Genomic DNA, 18,895 nt, shown 5'->3' on the forward strand with positions numbered 1-18,895 from the left:
CTAGAGAATAATTCAAATTTCCTAGCCAGTTATGCAAAGCTGTTCACAATTTGGCCTCAGTTTCCTTTATAGCTTCATCCCCCACCACTCTTTTACACTCTCTCTGCTTGTACTGTGCTCTTTGCCAGAAATATCCTTTCTCTGCATGTCCTCCTATATAACCCCTAGTTATCTTCCAAGGACTTCCCTGATAACCCCAACTCCTAGGAGAACTAAAGTGCTCCTCCACAATGTTCTAGTATTGCTCTAAATATACCTCGATTTGTCTACTTTATTGAATCACTGGTTCATACATCTGCATCCTCTGGTAGAAGGTGAGCTCCAGGTAAGCAAGAGCTTTGTCTTACTCATCTTTTCTCTTCAGTTTGGAACACAGTAGGAATGAATGAATGTTTAGCAGTAGACTAATCAACAAAGGTACATATAAATATAAATAAATACAAACTTACTGTCTTGATTTTGAGCCCCCTTTAAAGATTAAGCTCAACTCCAATCTTACCTCCTCCAAGAAGCCTTCTTCAACTGCTTTAGACCACACTGCAGTGGCATATTGAAAAGGGAGGCATTGCTTACAGCCAATAGGACACAGTTCAGCATTTAAATGCTCTTTATTTCACCAGCGTTAATTCTGCCCACCCAAAGAGATGACATGGGTAACTAAACTGTAGACCAGTTCTTACAGTTTTCTTGTACTCCCTACATACTTAGCTACATATACTCCACAATACTTGGGTCAATACTTATTCAGAGTAGGTTCTGATATACATTTTAGATCAGGGATTGGCAAACTTTTCCTGTAAAAGGACAGATAATAAATTAGGTTTGGGTAATAAGGTCCCTGTTGCAACTACTCAACTCCACTGCTGTAGTGCAAAAGTAGTCACAGGCAACATATAAACATGAGCATGGCTATGTTCCAATAAAACTTTATTTATGGACAATGAAATCAGAATATACAATTTTCATGTGCCATGACATATGGTTTTTGATTTTTTTCTAATCATTTAAAAAAGAAAAAACCATTCTTAGCCAGGCCATATTTGGCCCACAGGTCAGAGTGTGCCAAACCCTGCTTTAGACAGACACATTAGTCTATACAGGAAGACAATTCTGAGGTCAAATTCCCAAGTAAAACATTAACACACATATCACAATACCTGCGTTCAGCACGCTCCTTCTTCTTTAAGGCAACATCCAAATCCTGCAATTGTTCCTCTAATTTTTCACACAGTAGTTTCTGAAAAAATAAAACAGATGAGTGTCATTTTACACACCTTTCCACAATCATTTATCTCTTGCCTATTAGCTACAGATACCATGCTATTGAGAGCTGATAAGGGGCCACGTAGTGAACACTGAAATGTTCCTTATATTTAATTAAATAAAGACATGCTGCTTCAGTTCATCCACTGAACTGAAGATGAGCAGGGTATCTTTAAAGTAACACACATGTTAAAGAAACTTATAGCTTTGCCGAGAAACATGTTCAATGCCTATCTTGCTGGCAGTAATCAATGTTTAAAATAGCATTTGGTTCACTGTATATACATGACAGTGATTAAAATTTTTTTTTAAATCCTAAGACATTTTTAAGGAAGAAGGTTTATGTACAATAAAATACAATGGTGCCAATCACTATTTTTTAAAAAAGAGAATGGAAAAGAATTTACAAAACCTTGCCACATGGTTACTGGGTCAAAACAGAGCTGAAGAATATAACTGCAAAAGTGATGCTAAGCCAAAAACATTCCACTTCACTAAGAAATGCAACAAAGGCCATCTTTTTTGGTTTTGGCTGCACTGTGCGGCTTGCGGCATCTTAGTTCCCCAACCAGGGATCGAACCCATGCTCCCTGCAGGGGAAGTGTGGAGTCCTAACCACTGGACTGCCAGGGAAGTCCCAACGCCATCATTTTTAAAGTAAAATGAGACTGGGCTTGTGAGAGAAAGGACCTCTTGGATGCAAAAAAATATTCTGCTCTTCAGTTTTAAAAGAAATCCACCTGAATCGAGATACGAGAGAAACAGAATCCATGTTTCTATTCATAGTAACATTATAATGGTGCATAATTCATAATACCATCTATAAAACTGACAAAAAGAAGGTAGGCAGAAATGAAAAAGAGAATGAAACAAAGGGATAAACAAAAGGAAGAAACTTATTTCTTCCCTTGTATATTATCTTAATTTGGGGGGTTTTTGTGCCTTTAATGAATGTGAGAAAAAATAAACCAGAGATTATAATTCTACAAAACCCAGAGGTCTTCTAAGAATTGCTTTGGAAAAAAAATAAAGGGAAGACCTAAAAGATACTAATAAAAGGTAGTTGTTTTTTTGGGTTTTTTTTGTGGTACGCGGGCCTCTCACTGTTGTGGCATCTCCCGTGGCGGAGCACAGGCTCTGGATGCACATGCTCAGCGGCCATGGCTCACGGGCCTAGTCGCTCCGCGGCATGTGGGATCTTCCTGGACTGGGGCACGAACCCGTGTCCCCTGCATCGGCAGGCGGACTCTCAACCACTATGCCACCAGGGAACCCCTAAAAGGTAGTTTTTATCAATAGTCTCTAATTTCACAGAAATTTAAACAAGAGATGAACAATATCTACAAATTGAAGATTAAAATGTTTAGTGGCTGTCAAGAAATATTATTAATTTAAACATAAAATCAAAGACTGGAAAAACAAAACTGTGCTGGGTCATCATACATGTTGGCAAGGGGGGCAGAACCATTCTCCATCTGGGATGATCATGAGAGGAGGGCGAAGGCAGGCAGTGTGATATCCACTATCACAAGAGTCGCACAGGAGAATCTGAAATAAACCACAGATTGTCAACCTAACTCTATGACTAATATTCAATGACTCAAGTTAAAATAAAGACATTCTATATTTCTTAGCATAAAACTAAGTAATATACTATACTCTTTATCTGCATATAGCATAATAATAAAAAAGCTCTGCTAATTAGGATCCTAACATGTCTTTTTTTTGGGGGGGGGGGGGCTCACTGCACAGCTTGTGGGATGTTAGTTCCCTGACCAGGGATTGAACCCGAGCCCTTGGCAGTGAGAGTGCGGAGTCCTAACCACTGGACCGCCAGGAAACTCCCCTCTAAGATATGATTTTTTTAAAAATTTAGAACCAAGAAAAATAATATGTTAAGCTAATAAATTAAGTGAAAAATAACAAGTCTTTTCTGAACTAGAGTTACAATCCTTTTTTGGTACGCCATGAGGAATATAACACATTCTTTATAACAAAGTTTTATAGCTTAAGTACCATAAACTTCCCTACCACACACAGGATTTTTAAAATACAAATAATTTCCACTGTAAATAGCATTTCAATTACATATCTGTAAGAAACATTCATGGCTCCTTTTATCATGTAAATTCAAACATGAGAGGAATGGAACTACACTAAGGACAATTATGTTCAAATAAAAAAGTTACGAATAATTAATCTTAAGCTGATTATTTTTTGCTATTCGAGTTTCAGATGACCAGTTCTCTAAAACTTAAAATGGTACACACTCATGAACTTAAAAAAATCATTTATTTTAAAATAATTTTAGATTTATGGAAGAGTTGCCAAGATAGGACACTAACGTTAATATCTTACATAACCATAGTACATTTACCAAAACTTAAGAAATTAACATCAGTATAAAACTATTAACTAAACAACAGACATTATTCGGACTTCACCAGTTTTTCCACTATTGTCCTTTTTTTGATTCTAGGATCCAACCCAGGATATTACACTGCATTTCATCATCTCTTCTTAATTTCCTCTGATCTGTAACAGTTTCTTGGTCTTTCTTTGCTTTCCATGACTTTGACAGTTTTGCAGAGTACTATTCAGATATTATGCAGACTGCCCTCAGTTTGGGTTTGTCTGATGTCTTCTCATGATTAGACTGAAGTTACGGGTTTTTGAGAATACCATAGAGGTGAAATGCCCTGCTCACTACATCATATCTGGGGGTACATGATAGTGTAACAATTTGATAACTTACTGTTCAAATTGTACAATATGACTTATTACTGGTGATATTAACTTTGATCACTTGGTTATAGTAGTGTCTGTTGTTTTTTATCACTGTAAAGTTACTTTTCACTTTCTATACTCTATTCTCGTTAAAAGTGATAACTCCAGCCCATACTCACGGGGAAGGGAATTAAGCTCCACTTTCTGAAGAGAGGAGTATCAAGGAATTTGTAGAGATAAGTTAAAATCACCACAGTAATTAATAAATATTTTGGGGGAAGATATGTTGAAGTTATGCTATACCCCGGTTTTCCTTACAGCTTCACCCACTAGTTTTAGGACTCATCAGTGGATCTTGCTGCAATAATTATTACTGGGAATTCCCTGGTGGTCCTGTGGTTAGGACTCTGTGCTTCCACTGCTTGGGACCTGGGTTCGATCCCTGGTCTGGGAACTAAGCAAAACAAAACAAAACAATTATTACTGTGGTGTTCTAATGGTGATTTTCTGTTTTCCTCATGCCCTCAACATTTGCTATTTGGAATTCTTCTGTAAAAAAAAAAAAATGTCCCTCCCCCATTACCCCATTTTTTTGTTTATTCAATTATTTATTTTTATCAGAATGAACTAATGAATATTATTTTATTCTTTGGGTTATAATCTAAAACAAATATTTAATTTATTGTTCAAATTGTTCTAGCCATTGATATACTAGGAGTTTTCAGGTTGGCCCCTGTGTCCTTAGGACTCATTTGCATGCTTTTATTTTTTTTTAAAGCACTTCCTTACTTTCTGGTAATACAGGATACTCTAGGCACATCTTATATTTTCCTTGCCCAAGCCTTAGAATCAGCCATTTTCCCCAGAAACACTGGTTCCTTTATTGGAGAATGGTATTTAGAAATCGAGATCTGGGTGCTGAGTGCTCACTGCTCCTGGGTATCCCTGATTCTAAGTTCTCACAGAGGACAGAGCTAGGAAATACATGTATGTATAGTACCCCATGTATGTACATATATCTATATTAAAATAAGTATGAGTTCATACTAATAACTCACCATCTAATCCAGCACCACAGGGTTCATTCTAGCCTTCAGCCTTATTTGTAACTCCTTTACCAGTGAGAAAGCTGGCTCCCATTATCTACACTTTATTTATTTGTATATAGTTTTATTTGTATATAGTTATATATAGTTTCTGAATTGCTAACATGTACCATGGGGAGGGTTTAGAGTGGGGGATGGAATGTGCACACATTTTAAAAGTGGAAAACTCCCTTCTCCGTTTGCTACCAATAGCCAGAATTCAATTTAAGTTATAGTAACATTATACTTCAGTTATATGATTGATTGCTTACATAGGCATATGTGGACTAACCTGGGCACCTGATTCTATTTATCACATCATTTCTATGTTAAAACATAATCTAAATTTCAAATAACAAAGTTAAAAATAAACTTTTAGAATTCAGTTTATTTCTAAAATGATGATTGTCTCTATTCTTCAAGAAAGGTAAAAACCTATTAAAATAAATACTACTACGTGAGATTTCCAAGCTTCAGGCAATGATCCACTTATTTTCACTAAAACATCTGAAAAACCCGATAGAGTTCTATACTCATCTATGAATTTATCGCTTTTCTGCTGTAAGCTCAAAGAGAACAAGGACCACATCTAATTCACCATCATTTCCCTACCACTTAACACACAACAGCTGCCTAATATTTTTATTTGAGGATTATCCTTAAATATCTAGCATAAGAAATCCATCATATTTGGGATCTTCAGTTTCCAATGTCTTTCTCTTTGGCACAATAACCAGCAATGGGATTTCCAGAGCAGTTATTAAGATAACCAAATAAAAATCCTATGTGTGTTCCAAGAAGGGTACAACTTTCTCCATCTCCTGGGTGTCATTTCTGCTCACCTCATTTTACTTTTCATTTCTTCACACCCCTTTGTCATTGACGTCTATTGCTGCCCCAGTCAAAATGCATTCTCTCAGTATAAAAAAATATTAGGAAATGGTAGGGAAAGAACACAAATATTGATTTTTACTTGATTTAGGGGCAGAAAAGACCACTATCTCAATCTTCTCTTTGCCCTTCTCCACACGAAAGTCTTTACCTAACTTTTATAGTTTGATGATCATAAAAATGCTTAGAAGGGTCTTCTCAGTGTACTTTTGACAACTGTTCTTCTCGGAGCTAAAGTTATTCTCTGGGTCTAAGTTACATCTTTTACTTGAACCCTCTGCAACTACTGGAATTTGATGAACTTCACTGATTTGGTTTCCAGATACGATTTTCACATGTAGGAAGAAAACAGCTTTACCCCAGCACACAACAGATTATCAGGAACTGTGCTTGGCAACTTTACATAACTTATTTCTACTCCCATACAACTCAACCTATGTGGAAGTTTCTTTCTTTATGTCTCTTTCTGCTTAATAGGTGGACCTTGCTTTTAAAGTCAAATCTATTCAAAAGAACAGAACGGTTGCATAGAATTGAGCATAACAAGAGTGTTTCCTCAATAGGTTCTTTAGAAAGCACTTATGAACTGCAAAACTACATATATAGGTTAGGAACTGGTTTTCCTGATTTAGGCAATCTTTGAAGAACTTACTTCCTAAATAAGGAAGTCCCATGTAAATCTGTCACTATTTTTCTGAATATATCTAGTCTATAATTATCCTCTTAAAATTTTTTTTACAACTGTCCACTTTCTAAAGTTTAAAGCCCTACTAGGTTACTACTTGACTTACATGTTTTTACAGAAAGGCAACAGGCCCTTCAGGTCTTACTTATTTAAAGCTGCCACTTCAGAAATATCATTATAAAGTAACTTAAAGGAAAAGAAGAAAACTTTAAAGGAAAAAAACAGAATAGAAATATTTGAATAAACTAATTGATCTGTGAGAAGAGATTAGAAGTGCATGCTTAAGTAGAGGAAATATCAATATAAAGCCAGGTAAGAATGAAAGCAAGATCCTAATCCTCCCTAGAGTTGGGTTATTATCTGAGAAACAGAAATAAAGGCTATTTTGCACACATAAAACTGAAATCATGATCAAACCCAGAAGTTAGGCTGCTTCACACCACAGCATGCCAATAATTTGAATACTGTCCATTTAGATCAGGTACATACTAGTTCAGGATGGTTTGGAAGGCCACATTTTTTGCATGGTTCATCATCATCTGCTAGGATGGCGTCTTCACTTTCCTTTTCTTCCTCCTCTTCCGAAGCTGCAGATGATTTTTCACTGTCAGACCCTTCACTTTCATCATTGCTGGAATATTTCCACCTGCCACGTGTTCGAGACCCAGTCCATCGAACTTTGCCTTTGGGTTTTACCTTGTATAAAATAAAACATTAGGATAATCTGATGTAATAAGAATGTTAAAAAAAACACTTCTGATTACATGTGCATTGTAGAATATTTAGTGAATACACAAAGAAGAAAAGAAAAATTATTGTGGCTTCATCCACAGATATACCTACTATTAAATTTTGGTATATATTTCCATTAATTTTTTCTACTTTTTGGAAGGGAGAATTATAATGAACATTCTGTCTTACAACTATTTTCCCTAGTTATAAAATAGTCTCCTAACATCATGTGTGTGTGTATATATATGTATAAGCCATCACATAGCTATATTTATCTAATCCACTACTAGACAGACATTTAGGTAGTTTTCCATTTTTCACTTTCATAAACAGTGTATCCTTGCAAATACAAACTTTTACACACACTTCTGTGGTTAGGATAAATTCCTCGAAGAGGATTCTGGGTCAAAGATCATGCACTTTTCAAAGGCTCTATAATAGAGCGATGACTATATTGTTACATAAAAAATTTAATTCCCGTATTAGTGATGAATTTAAAAAATTTAATGGGTCAAAAATGCATACAAAAATCCTGATAAACTTAAAAAATATTATTCAGAGAATAACTTTATAATGTTGGGAACTGCTTTTTATTGGCTGGCTTCACAATATTTTAAGTCATATTTCTGTTCACTCCTACAGTGTAAGTCCCCACCAAAGACCAAAATAATTCTAACAACAGAAGGGGAAATTTTTTTTAAGTAAAAATTTAGTATTTCAGGGGACAAAGGATCACTTGCAATTAAGAACAATCTGACCACTTAAATATATCAAAAACAAAAGTAGCACTTTTAATTACAACGAACTCCCATAGGCTAGCCAAAGACTTGTACTAGATTTTGCTTAAAATAAGAGGGTCATAGAAAAAAAAAATTCTGGCTCTATGACTAATGATTAAAATGGGGACACAGAGGCACTCTCAAACACTGGCAATGAGAAGGTACATTAACTGGGCCTTTTTTGGAGGGCAATATAGAGAAAGCCATCAGAACTTAAAACACATATGCCCCTTGACCCAGCAATTCCAATTCTAGGGGTCTATTCTAAAGAAATACTCACTCATGTCCAAAAGGATCTTCAATGCAGCACTGCCTGTAATAGTGAAAAATTGGAAACGACCTAAATGTCAATCAAGCAGGGAGTGGTTAAATAAACTGAGGTACACCCACACTATGGAATACTACGTGGCTGCCAATAACCAGAAAGTAGACTATATCTACTGATATGTAGAGTTCAGACACACACTGTTAAGTGAAAAGCTCATAGAAAAATAATTTGATTCGATCTATTTTTTAAAAGAATGGGAAGTATTTACGAACATGGACATGAATATATGGAAAAAGGACCGCAAAGAGATGAAGCCCAAACTGTTAATAGTGTTTCTAAGGAATTTTCATTTTTCAATCATACAGGTTAGGTATTACTTGGATAGTTTACAATACAGAGAATATATTTCTATATTGCCTATAATAGAGAAAAAGTTTAAAAGATGACAAGATTATACAGTCTGAAATTTAATGTCTGGAGATAACTACTAAGAAAAAACATCTCAGATATAGGAAGAGAGGCTTTTTTGTGGTGGTTGTTCTTTTAGTTATCTTTGAACGAGCTAATTTAGCCAAAAGCAAACAGCTACAAACACTCAGAGCCAAGTATTTCTAAGAAAAATTAAAACTCAGAGTAGAAGAAATTTTACCTTGGTTACTTTAGAATTTGTATCCTTCTCTGTTTTTTTCAAATTTTCTTTTTTCTCAGTTTTTTGCAAAGCTGCTGACTCTTCTTCCACTTCATCTTCTCCTTCCCCTCTTTTTTTATCAGCTTTCTGATCTCTGATTTCAGCTACTTTTGCTGTGGGTCTAGATATTCTTGGAGACCTCCTTAAAGTACGACCCACATTTGTTTTCTCTTCTTCCTTTTCTGTCTTCTCTTGCTTGGTTTCTGGCTCTAGAATTTTGGGAGGAGAATCTGGCTTCTTCTTCCGACTGGATATCCTAATTGTTAATTTGATACCCTCTTTCTGCCTTTCAGAGGTTATTTCTGTGTTCTCTGAGGCAGTGGTTTCTTCTTCAGGAATCAACTTATATTTAAATTTGCTTTTTTGCATAGAACCCTTTGTCTCAGAAGGATCACCTGTGCCAGAGGTCTGGGCATTGTCCAGATCATCCACTTCTACCTTTGTGGATTCAGCATCCACTTTTAAAATTTCTGGGTCTATTTTCTCCAAAGACTGACCTTCAGTGGAACTGCTATTCTGACACTCTACCACTTCTTTTTCTGAGGCTAGTTTCTCACAGTGGACAGTCACGTTAGATGATGGAGAAGTTTCAGCTGTCTCGGGAAACCCTGCGTTTACTGATTCTACAGTACTCTTTGGAACCTCCTCTGGTATCGGACTCAATCTTTGTGTGTCTTTATCAAGAAAAGTCTTTTTGGACTTCTCTAACTTTTCAAGACATTCTAGGACTGGTGGGCGCTTATCCTTCTTACTTTTGGGAGACCTCTCTTCAACTCTCATGCTACAGGATTCAGCGGTAGATAAAGCAGTTTTTAAAGAGAGATCCTTTGCTATTTCAGAAGTCTCAAGAGGAGTTTCCATTTCTGGAGGACCAGTTTCCTCTATGTGCCCTTTGTGACTCTGTGTCTCTAAGGCTGATATTGAACTATCTGCATCTTTCCCTAAAGTGACCACTTCTTTCTCAAGATCACCTATTTTCGTACTCGTTATGACAGAATTTAAAGACTCTGCTCCATTTCCCTCCATGATGACACTTCTGTCCTTAGAGGGGCTACAGCTATCTTCCTTTGTATCATAAAACTTCATCTCCATCTGTTCTGTCTTAAAATTTGGAGTTACCCTTTCATCACTAACTTCTCCATTTACCAGCTGTTTCCCTTCATGACCAAAAGTAGTGATTGTAGAGATCCTTTTACAAGTCTCTTCCTCTTGTTTTATTTCATCTTTCAAAAACTCTTTTGTTGGAGTAACTGATTTACACAAAGGTCCTTTGATTGGACTGTCAAAATCATCACTCAGTTTAATTTCTCGTTTTTTTAGTGGTATCTTGGCCTGCTGGTCATTTTTAAGTTTCTCGGTTTCTTCAGTAGACTTCTCAGTGATTTCTTGAGAAGATTTAACATTGCCAGCAAAATCTAGCCTCTCAGGCTCTGGCTTCTCCATGCTACCTTTGATATCTCTAGGATCTGCTCTACATTCCTTCACTTCGACTTTTACGGGTTTGACATTTTCCTTGAAGGAATCACTTTCTTCTTTGATACTCTTTTTTTCTTCGCTTTCTGGCAAAGGTTTTTCTAGCTTCACTATGACAGGCAGTTTTACAAGTTCCTTTTCATCTTCTTTTTCTATTTTCACAGTAGTCTCTTCTAGAGCATTGGGTGTAGAACAGTTTTCTGAATCTACTCGCTGCTCAACACTTTTCATCTTTTCACTTTCCTTCCGTTGCTCTAAAAATCAGAAAACGTTCACATGAATCTAAGCATTCAAGATTATAAAATATATAAGGCAAAACATAAAATATATATCCATTCAAAGTTTCTCTCTTAAAAGAGGTGGCTTCTGTCACTGGACATCTGACAATAAAAAATAAAATCACACAGTAAAGAAAATTACCAAACTCTGAAGTACAACTTTTAGATATTAAAAAAACTATTATTTAGAAAAACTCAGGTTTCTGCTTTAAACTTTTAGCTTCAATGTTCTCAATGAAATGTAAATATTTATGCATCTCAAATAATTTATTCAAGCTCCAGTGATGGCTCAAAAATATGAAACTAAGAATATATCATAAAACATTTCCAAAAGACCATATTTGTTTTAAAACCTGACAACTGTTCTTTGCAAGTCACTGAGCACTTCATTTAACTGAGGTAACATGAGCAAGGCAGTGGGAAAATGTTTTATGTTTTATCAGGTTATAAAAGTAACAATTCTGTACAGAAAATGAAAAACAGAGAAACAAAAAACATGACCATAATCCAAATACCCAGAGGCAATCACTATTAATATTTTATTTTAGGTTACTTCCTTCTAGTCTTATATATTTTTGAGAACACTGGGATCATGCTGCCCCATTTTTCTCACTGAAACATTAGCATTTTCTTATGATATTAAATGCCTTTACAGAAATTTGACTTAATTATGTAACATCCCTCAATATGGTTATATTACAGTTTACTTTATCAAATGCCATTACTGAACATTTCAGAAGTTAGTATTTTATAAGGAAACTGTGTTTATCTGTCAACTCCTCTTTTTACCTTATCGGCTATATATTTCCAACTTTCATGGAGTATCTAATAGTGCAAATTTAAATATAACAAAAGTATGGGGCTTCCCTGGTGACACAGTGGTTAAGAATCTGCCTGCCAATTCAGGGGACACAGGTTCGAGCCCTGGTCCGGGAAGATCCTACATGCCGTGGAGCAACTAAGCCCGTGCACCACAACTACTGAGCCTGCGCTCTAGAGCCCGCGTGCCACAACTACTGAAGCCAGCGCACCTAGAGCCCAAGCTCCACAACAAGAGAAGCCACTGCAATGAGAAGCCCACACACTGCAACGAAGAGTAGCTCCCGCGCACCGCAACTAAAAGAAAGCCCGCGCTCAGCAACGAGGACCCAACACAGCCAATAATAAAATAAATAAATTTATTAAAAATAAATAAATAAATATAACAAGAGTCATATTTAGTAAATATCATAAATCTTTGAATGGAATTACAGAGAATGCATATACGCTTTAAACTTGTGCTCAGGGAATCTGAGCAGTGTTTTCAGAATTCTTTAACTACTAATTTTACCTAAATTTTCCTCACCCTATCCTTGCAACTGAAAAACCTCACTTCTTAATGAAGTTTTACCAAGATAGGAATTAAAAACTTTTTTATGAACAGATTCTTGCCAAGTTGATACACCAGTTTCAACGTTTTCGTGGGAATAAAATGTAATAGACAGAAGTGAGATGAAGTAGGACATATTCTTTAAACTGAGAATTCAACATTTCTTTTAAAAAGTTAAGTACTTTTATTACAAACCATCATTTCTTTTATGTTCAATCATACTGCAAATAAAAAATTCAAGAACCACTGATAACTACTGAGAACCTGAGATTAGAGTATTGTGCCTCCCTCTTTAACTGTCATATACTTATTTAACATATGCATGTCACTAAGAAAATTAAAGACATGGCAGAAATTATCTAGTTTGAATGTCTTCCCTTTCCCATTGATTAAGTAGGTTTAGTAAATTCTTTCATTGAAATTGGTTAATGTATCAGGAAGTCTAATTAAATAAATATCTTGGTTAACAATTAAAATACAGATTACCATCTTTATAAATAACTTTAGCCTAATACAAAGAGTATACTAAACACAATTTCATATTTTTTCTATATATTTTGGTTCAAAAAGCAACTCAGGGGCTTCCCTGGGGGTGCAGTGGTTGAGAGTCCGCCTGCCGATGCAGGGGACACAGGTTCGTGCCCCGGTCCGGGAAGATCCCACATGCCGCGGAGCAGCTAGGCCCGTGAGCCATGGCCGCTAAGCCTGCGCATCCGGAGTCTGTGCTCCGCAACGGGAGAGGCCCGCGTACCGCCAAAAAAAAAAGCAACCCAGGATTCTCACTGTGACTCCCACCCAAGCTAAAATGACACTTTGCTTTTGGGGTGGTGAATGAATAAGTCCTTTAAACTGATTTTGATTTGAGTAACAACGTGACAAAATAAAATGAAGAGTAACATTAGTTTCAAGACTCCTAGGTTCAGTAATCCTAATTCAGCTAGTGGTGTATCTTTAGATATGTCACAAACTCTCTGATCCTCATTTCTTCATGTATAAATAAAGCAGCTGGACTAAGTGACCTCAACAATTATTCTTCACTGGCTTATATTTCTCTTAACCCCGAAATATTCAATATATTTTTTTGACTTAGCTCTTATAAGAGAAAAACATAACAACAATTATATCTCTAGCTCCTGTAGATCACATGGATGTATCCCTAAAACCGAAGACACAAAAACCATGACATGAAATGAAATTTTAAGCACAATCATAATTGGTAAAAAGGTCATTCAGTTATACAAGCATTTCTAACAAGTTCTGTCAAAAGGAAACTAACTGTAAAGGAAGATGCAAATAAGTTTAAGAGACATGAAATTTGAAGTAACAAGACTCAAGGAAAAATTCACCTCTAAAATCACAATGCAACAGCAACATTGCTTGACAAACTTAAGGTGATTCAAGACAAGTGTTACTTACTGTGGGTTTTTAAAGCACATTTACTCAACAATTATCTATTAACCACCTATTATGGGCTTTCCCACCCATCCCAATCACTATGTAATGAAACACTGAATGTCTATGTAAGTTAACACTGAAGGACATTGCTAGTTACCTATCCAGTATCAATCTCCTCTTCTTTCTTACTACTACAACTCTAATTTTGTTCAAGAAAAAGTACTTGCCTCTTCAGATACCTTATAGCTAAGGGTCATGTGAACCAATTCTGGCCAATGAGATGCATGAGGAAATCTGGGTGAGACTTACAAAGTTCAGTTGACCTATGCCTTCTGCCCCTTCCCCTGCTTTTTTTTTTTTTTTTTTTTTGTGGTACACGGGCCTCTCACTGTTGTGGCCTCTCCCATTGCGGAGCACAGGCTCCGGACGTGCAGGCTCAGCGGCCATGGCTCACGGGCCTAGCCGCTCCACGGCATGTGGGATCTTCCCGGACCGGGGCACGAACCTGTGTCCCCTGCATCGGCAGGTGGACTCTCAACCACTGCGCCACCAGGGAAGCCCTCCCCTGCTTTTTGTCCAGAGCCTGCACACAATACCTAGAGAGGGAACAATCAAAGCCACATGCTAAGGATGGCAGATTAGGAAGGGTACTTGACGGCTTCATGGAGCTGCTGAACCAGACCTGAACTGCTTACCACATGACTTTTTATTACAAGAAAAAAATTTAACTCACACTTGTCAGAATGGCCATCATCAAAAAGAACACAAACAAATGCTGGTGAGGATGTGAAGAAAAGGGAACCCTCATACACTGCTGGTGGGAAAGTAAACTGGTGCAACCACTGTGGAAAACAGGATGGAGGTTTCTCAAAAAACTAAAAGTAGAAATACCATATGACTCAGCAGTTCCACTCCTGGGTATATATATCTAAAAGAAACAACAACACTAATCTGAAAAGGTACATGCACCCAATGTTCACAGCAGCATTATTTACAATTGCCAAGGTATGGAAGTAACGTACGTGTCCATGAACAGATGAATGGATAAAGAAGATGTGGTAGATATATGCAATGGAATACTACTCAGCCATAAAAAAGAATGAAAGTTTGCCATTTGCAGCAACACAGATGGACTTGGAGGGCATTATGCTAAGTGAAATAAGTCAGACAGAGAAAGACAAATACTGTATGATATCACATATATGTGGAATCTAAAAAATATAACATATAGCATTATTGATATATATCAATAAATTAAAAAATCTTTTATTTTATGTTGGAATACAGCTGATTTACAATGTTGTGTTAGATTCAGTGTACAGCAAAGTGATTCAGTAATACATACACATATATCTATTCTTTTCCAGATTTTTTTCCCCATTTAGGTTATTTTAGAATATTGAGATCTGTGTGCTATACAGTAGATCTCTATTGATTATCTATTTTATATATAGTAGTGTGTATATGTTAATCCCAAACTCCTTATTCCCCTCCCCCACCTTTCCCCTCTGGTAACCAGAAGTTTGTTTGTGAGTCTGTTTCTGTTTTTTAAATAAGTTCATTTGTATCACTTTTTTTTTTTTTTTTTTTTTTGCGTTACGCGGGCCTCTCACTGTTGTGGCCTCTCCCATTGTGGAGCACAGGCTCCGGACGTGCAGGTTCAGTGGCCATGGCTCATGGGCCCAGCTGCTCCGTAGCATGTGGAATCTTCCCGGACCGGGGCACGAACCCGTGTCCCCTGCATCGGCAGGCAGACTCTCAACCACTGCGCCACCAGGGAAGCCCTCACTTTTTTTTAGATTCCACATATCAGTGATATCATATGATATTCGATCTTTCACTGTCCAACTTACTTCACTTAGTATGATAATCTTTAGGTCCATCCATATTGCTGCAAATGGCATTATTTCATTCTTTTTGTGGCTGAGTAATATTCCATTATATATATATATATATATACACATACCACATCTTCTTTATCCATTCATCTGTTGACGGACATTTAGGTTGCTTCTATGTCCTGGCTATTGTAAATAATGCTGCTATGAACATTGGGGGGCATGTATCTTTTTGAATTACGGTTTTCTCCTAATTTATGCCCAGGAGTGGGACTGCTAGATCATATGGTAGCCCTATTTTTACTTTTTTAAAGGAAACTCCATACTGTTCTCCCTAGTGGCTGTACCAATTCACATTCCCATCAACAGTGCAGAAGGGTTCCCTTTTCTCCACACCCTCTCCAGTATTTACTGTTTGTAGACTTTTTGATGATGGCCATTCTGTGTGCGGTGATACCTCATTGTAGTTTTGATTTGTGTTTCTCTAATACTTAGCGGTGTTAAGCATCTTTTCATGTGCTTTTTGGCCATCTGTATGTCTTCTTTAGAGAAATGTCCCTTTAGATTTTTCTGCCCATTTTCTGATTGGGTTGTTTGTTGTTTGTTTTTTTTTGATATTGAGCTGCATGAGCTACTTGTATATTTGGAGATTAATCCCTTGTTGGCTGCATCATTTGCAAATATTTTTTCCCATTCTGTGGGTTGTCTTTCCTTATTGTTTATGGTTTCCTTTGCTGTGCAAAATCTTTTAAGTTTAATTAGGTCCCATTTGTCTATTTTTCTTTTTGTTTTGGCCACACCCACGGCATGTGGGACCTTAATTCCCCGACCAGGGATCGAATCCATGCCCCCTGCAGTGGAAGCAGAGTCTTAAGCACTGGACTGCCAGGGAAGTCCCTGTTTTTATTTTTGTTACTCTAGGAGGTGGATCCAAAAATATACTGCTGGATTTATGTCAAAGAGTGCTCTGCCTATGTTTTCCTCCAACAGTTATATAGTTTCCGGTCTTACATTTAGGTCTTCAATCCATTTTGAGTTTATTTTTGTGTACGGTGTTAGAGAATGTTCTAACTTCATTCTTTTACATGTAGCTGTCCAGCTTTCCTAGCACCACTTGTTGAAGAGATGTCTTTCTCCATGGTATATTCTTGCCTTCTTTGTGGTAGATTAATTGGCCATAGGTGCGTGGGCTTATTTCTGGGCTTTCTATCCTGTTCCATTGATCCGTATTTCTGTTTTTGTGCCAGTACTATACTGTTTTGCTGACTGCAGCTTTATGGTATAGTCTGAAGTCAAGGAGCCTGATTCCTCCAGCTCCATTTTTCTTTCTCAAGGTTGCTTTGGCTATTCGGGTCTTTTGTGTTTCCATACAAATTTAAAAACTTTTTTGTTCTAGTTCTGTTAAAAATGCCATTGGTAATTTGATAGAGATTACACTGAATCTGTAGATTGCCTTGGGTAGTACAGTCATTTTGAGAATATTGAGTCTTTCAATCCAGGAATGTGGCATATCTTTCCATCTGTTTTGCATCATCTTCGATTTCGTTCATCAGTGTCTTACCATTTTCAGAGTACAGGTCTTTTGCCTCCTTAGGTAGGTTTATTCCTGTGTAGTTTATTCTTTTTGATGTGATGGTAAACGGGATTGTTTCCTTAAATTCTCTTTCTGATCTTTCATTGTTAGTGTACAGAAATGCAACTGTTTTATGTGTATTCATTAATGAGCTCTAGTAGTTTTCTGGGCTCAAAATATTGAAATCATCATTTGATATTACCAACATGCATTTAATGGACAAATAATAGGAGCTGCCTTCACTAAAACATTAGTAATATCATTTTATTGCATGTTAAAGGGATACAAACTGGTGCCAATCCTTTTGTAACTTATTTAAAAATTGATGATATCAACATGGTTGATATCTGCCAAAAAGGTATCAAGAAGTTGTTTATAATTAAGTATAACAAAATAAAGCCACAGGGCACTTCCCTGGTACTCCAGTGGTTAAGACTCCAAATTCCCAATGCAGGGGGCCTGGGTTCAATCCCTGGTCAGGGAATTAGATCCCACATGCCACAACTAAAGATCCCACAAGCCACAACAAAGATCCCACGTGCCTCAACTAAAAGATTCTGCATGCCGCAACTAAAAAAAAAAGATTCCACATGCTGCAATGAAGACCCCACGTGCCACAACTAAGACCCAGCGCAGCCAAATAAATAAATAAATAAAAATTTAAAAAGTAAAGCCACCCACAGAAAACAAATGAACCACTTAATAAATTATTAGAAGGCAAACAGGAAATAGAACCCTGTCAGCACCCGAAAAGCCACACACAAGCCTTTTCCCAATAGTAATTCCCTCTTTAACAAGTATAACTATTACCTTGACTTTTATATTAATCACTTCCTTATTTTGCTTTATAGTTTACTTTTACCTTTTACTTTCTTTTTTAGGTCTCTTTAACCTACTATTGTTCCTCCATCCTTTATTTTTTTTGCAATTTATTTGAGTCACCAAATCAAGTAATTTGATGGTGACTCAATTCTATAATTTCTGGATTTTGCTGACTGCATTCCCATATTCCTCTGTCCTTTCTTCCCCTGTAAGTCATCACTTTAATCTATAGTCTGCATCAGATTCAGGTTCAATTTCTGTGGCAAAACTACTTCAGTGGTGGTATGTTCTTTATCAAGAGGCATTAATGTGTGATCATCTCTTTTTGTGATGTTAAGAGATGTTAATGCTGAGTATCTAAAACCTTTTCTTATTAGGGATTACAAAATGATATTCCCATTCTGTCAATCTTCCATCTGTGATTATAAACCCTATAAAAATAAACTTTACTAATTTATTATTTTGTTATACAGTGGTACAGTTAATACTGAAAAGTCAGGATTAAAGTTCAATTCTTTTTGTTTATTTAACAATTTTCAAAATAATAATTTGGTCTCTACTGGCATCCTCCAAAGGTAACCAGTTTTTCTATTAGTATTATGATGAAGTCATGGATTTAAGACATATTCAATGTGTTTTAATCCACTACAGTTATTATCCTTGTGATGCTTAAATTGTCCCATCTTAGACAATGGAAACCTTTTTAAGTTGGCTCTTGAGTCTTTCTGAAATGACTTTGATACAGTCCACACTACTTGGAATGACAGGATGTTTCTTGGCTCATTATGCCCCAGAACTGGAATCAGCCACTTTTCCAAGACACCTTGGTTTACTTTAATGGGAAACTGTATTTCAAGACCACGATCTGGGTGCTAAAGGATGCTCACTGCTACTGGGTTGGCCATTGTTTTTAAGTCTTTTCAGTGGACAGAGCTAGAAAATAATAAAATTAACCCATGAGTTCATAATGATAGTTGTTTTCCTTAACTTTTCTGTCTTACATTTTATTTCTTTTTCCCACGCTGAGAA

The 18,895-nt window shown here is 36.6% G+C and overlaps 1 protein-coding gene across 2 annotated transcripts in view; it reads right to left on the reverse strand.

Annotated features, from left to right (window-relative positions):
• The window catches only part of RSF1 (remodeling and spacing factor 1), a 169,600-nt gene that overhangs the window by 25,180 nt on the left and 125,525 nt on the right, over nucleotides 1-18,895 (reverse strand). For both annotated transcript variants that reach the window (XM_079929758.1, XM_079929757.1), the window contains exons 6-9: nucleotides 9,080-10,845; nucleotides 7,141-7,347; nucleotides 2,707-2,811; nucleotides 1,158-1,237 (exon numbers count right to left, since the gene is read on the reverse strand). In XM_079929758.1, the coding sequence (XP_079785884.1) occupies nucleotides 1,158-1,237; nucleotides 2,707-2,811; nucleotides 7,141-7,347; nucleotides 9,080-10,845 (2,158 nt within the window). The remainder of the gene's footprint in view (nucleotides 1-1,157; nucleotides 1,238-2,706; nucleotides 2,812-7,140; nucleotides 7,348-9,079; nucleotides 10,846-18,895) is intronic.

This window comes from Stenella coeruleoalba (assembly GCF_951394435.1).
Source record: "Stenella coeruleoalba genome assembly, chromosome: 8".
NCBI classification, from domain to species: Eukaryota; Metazoa; Chordata; class Mammalia; order Artiodactyla; family Delphinidae; genus Stenella; species Stenella coeruleoalba.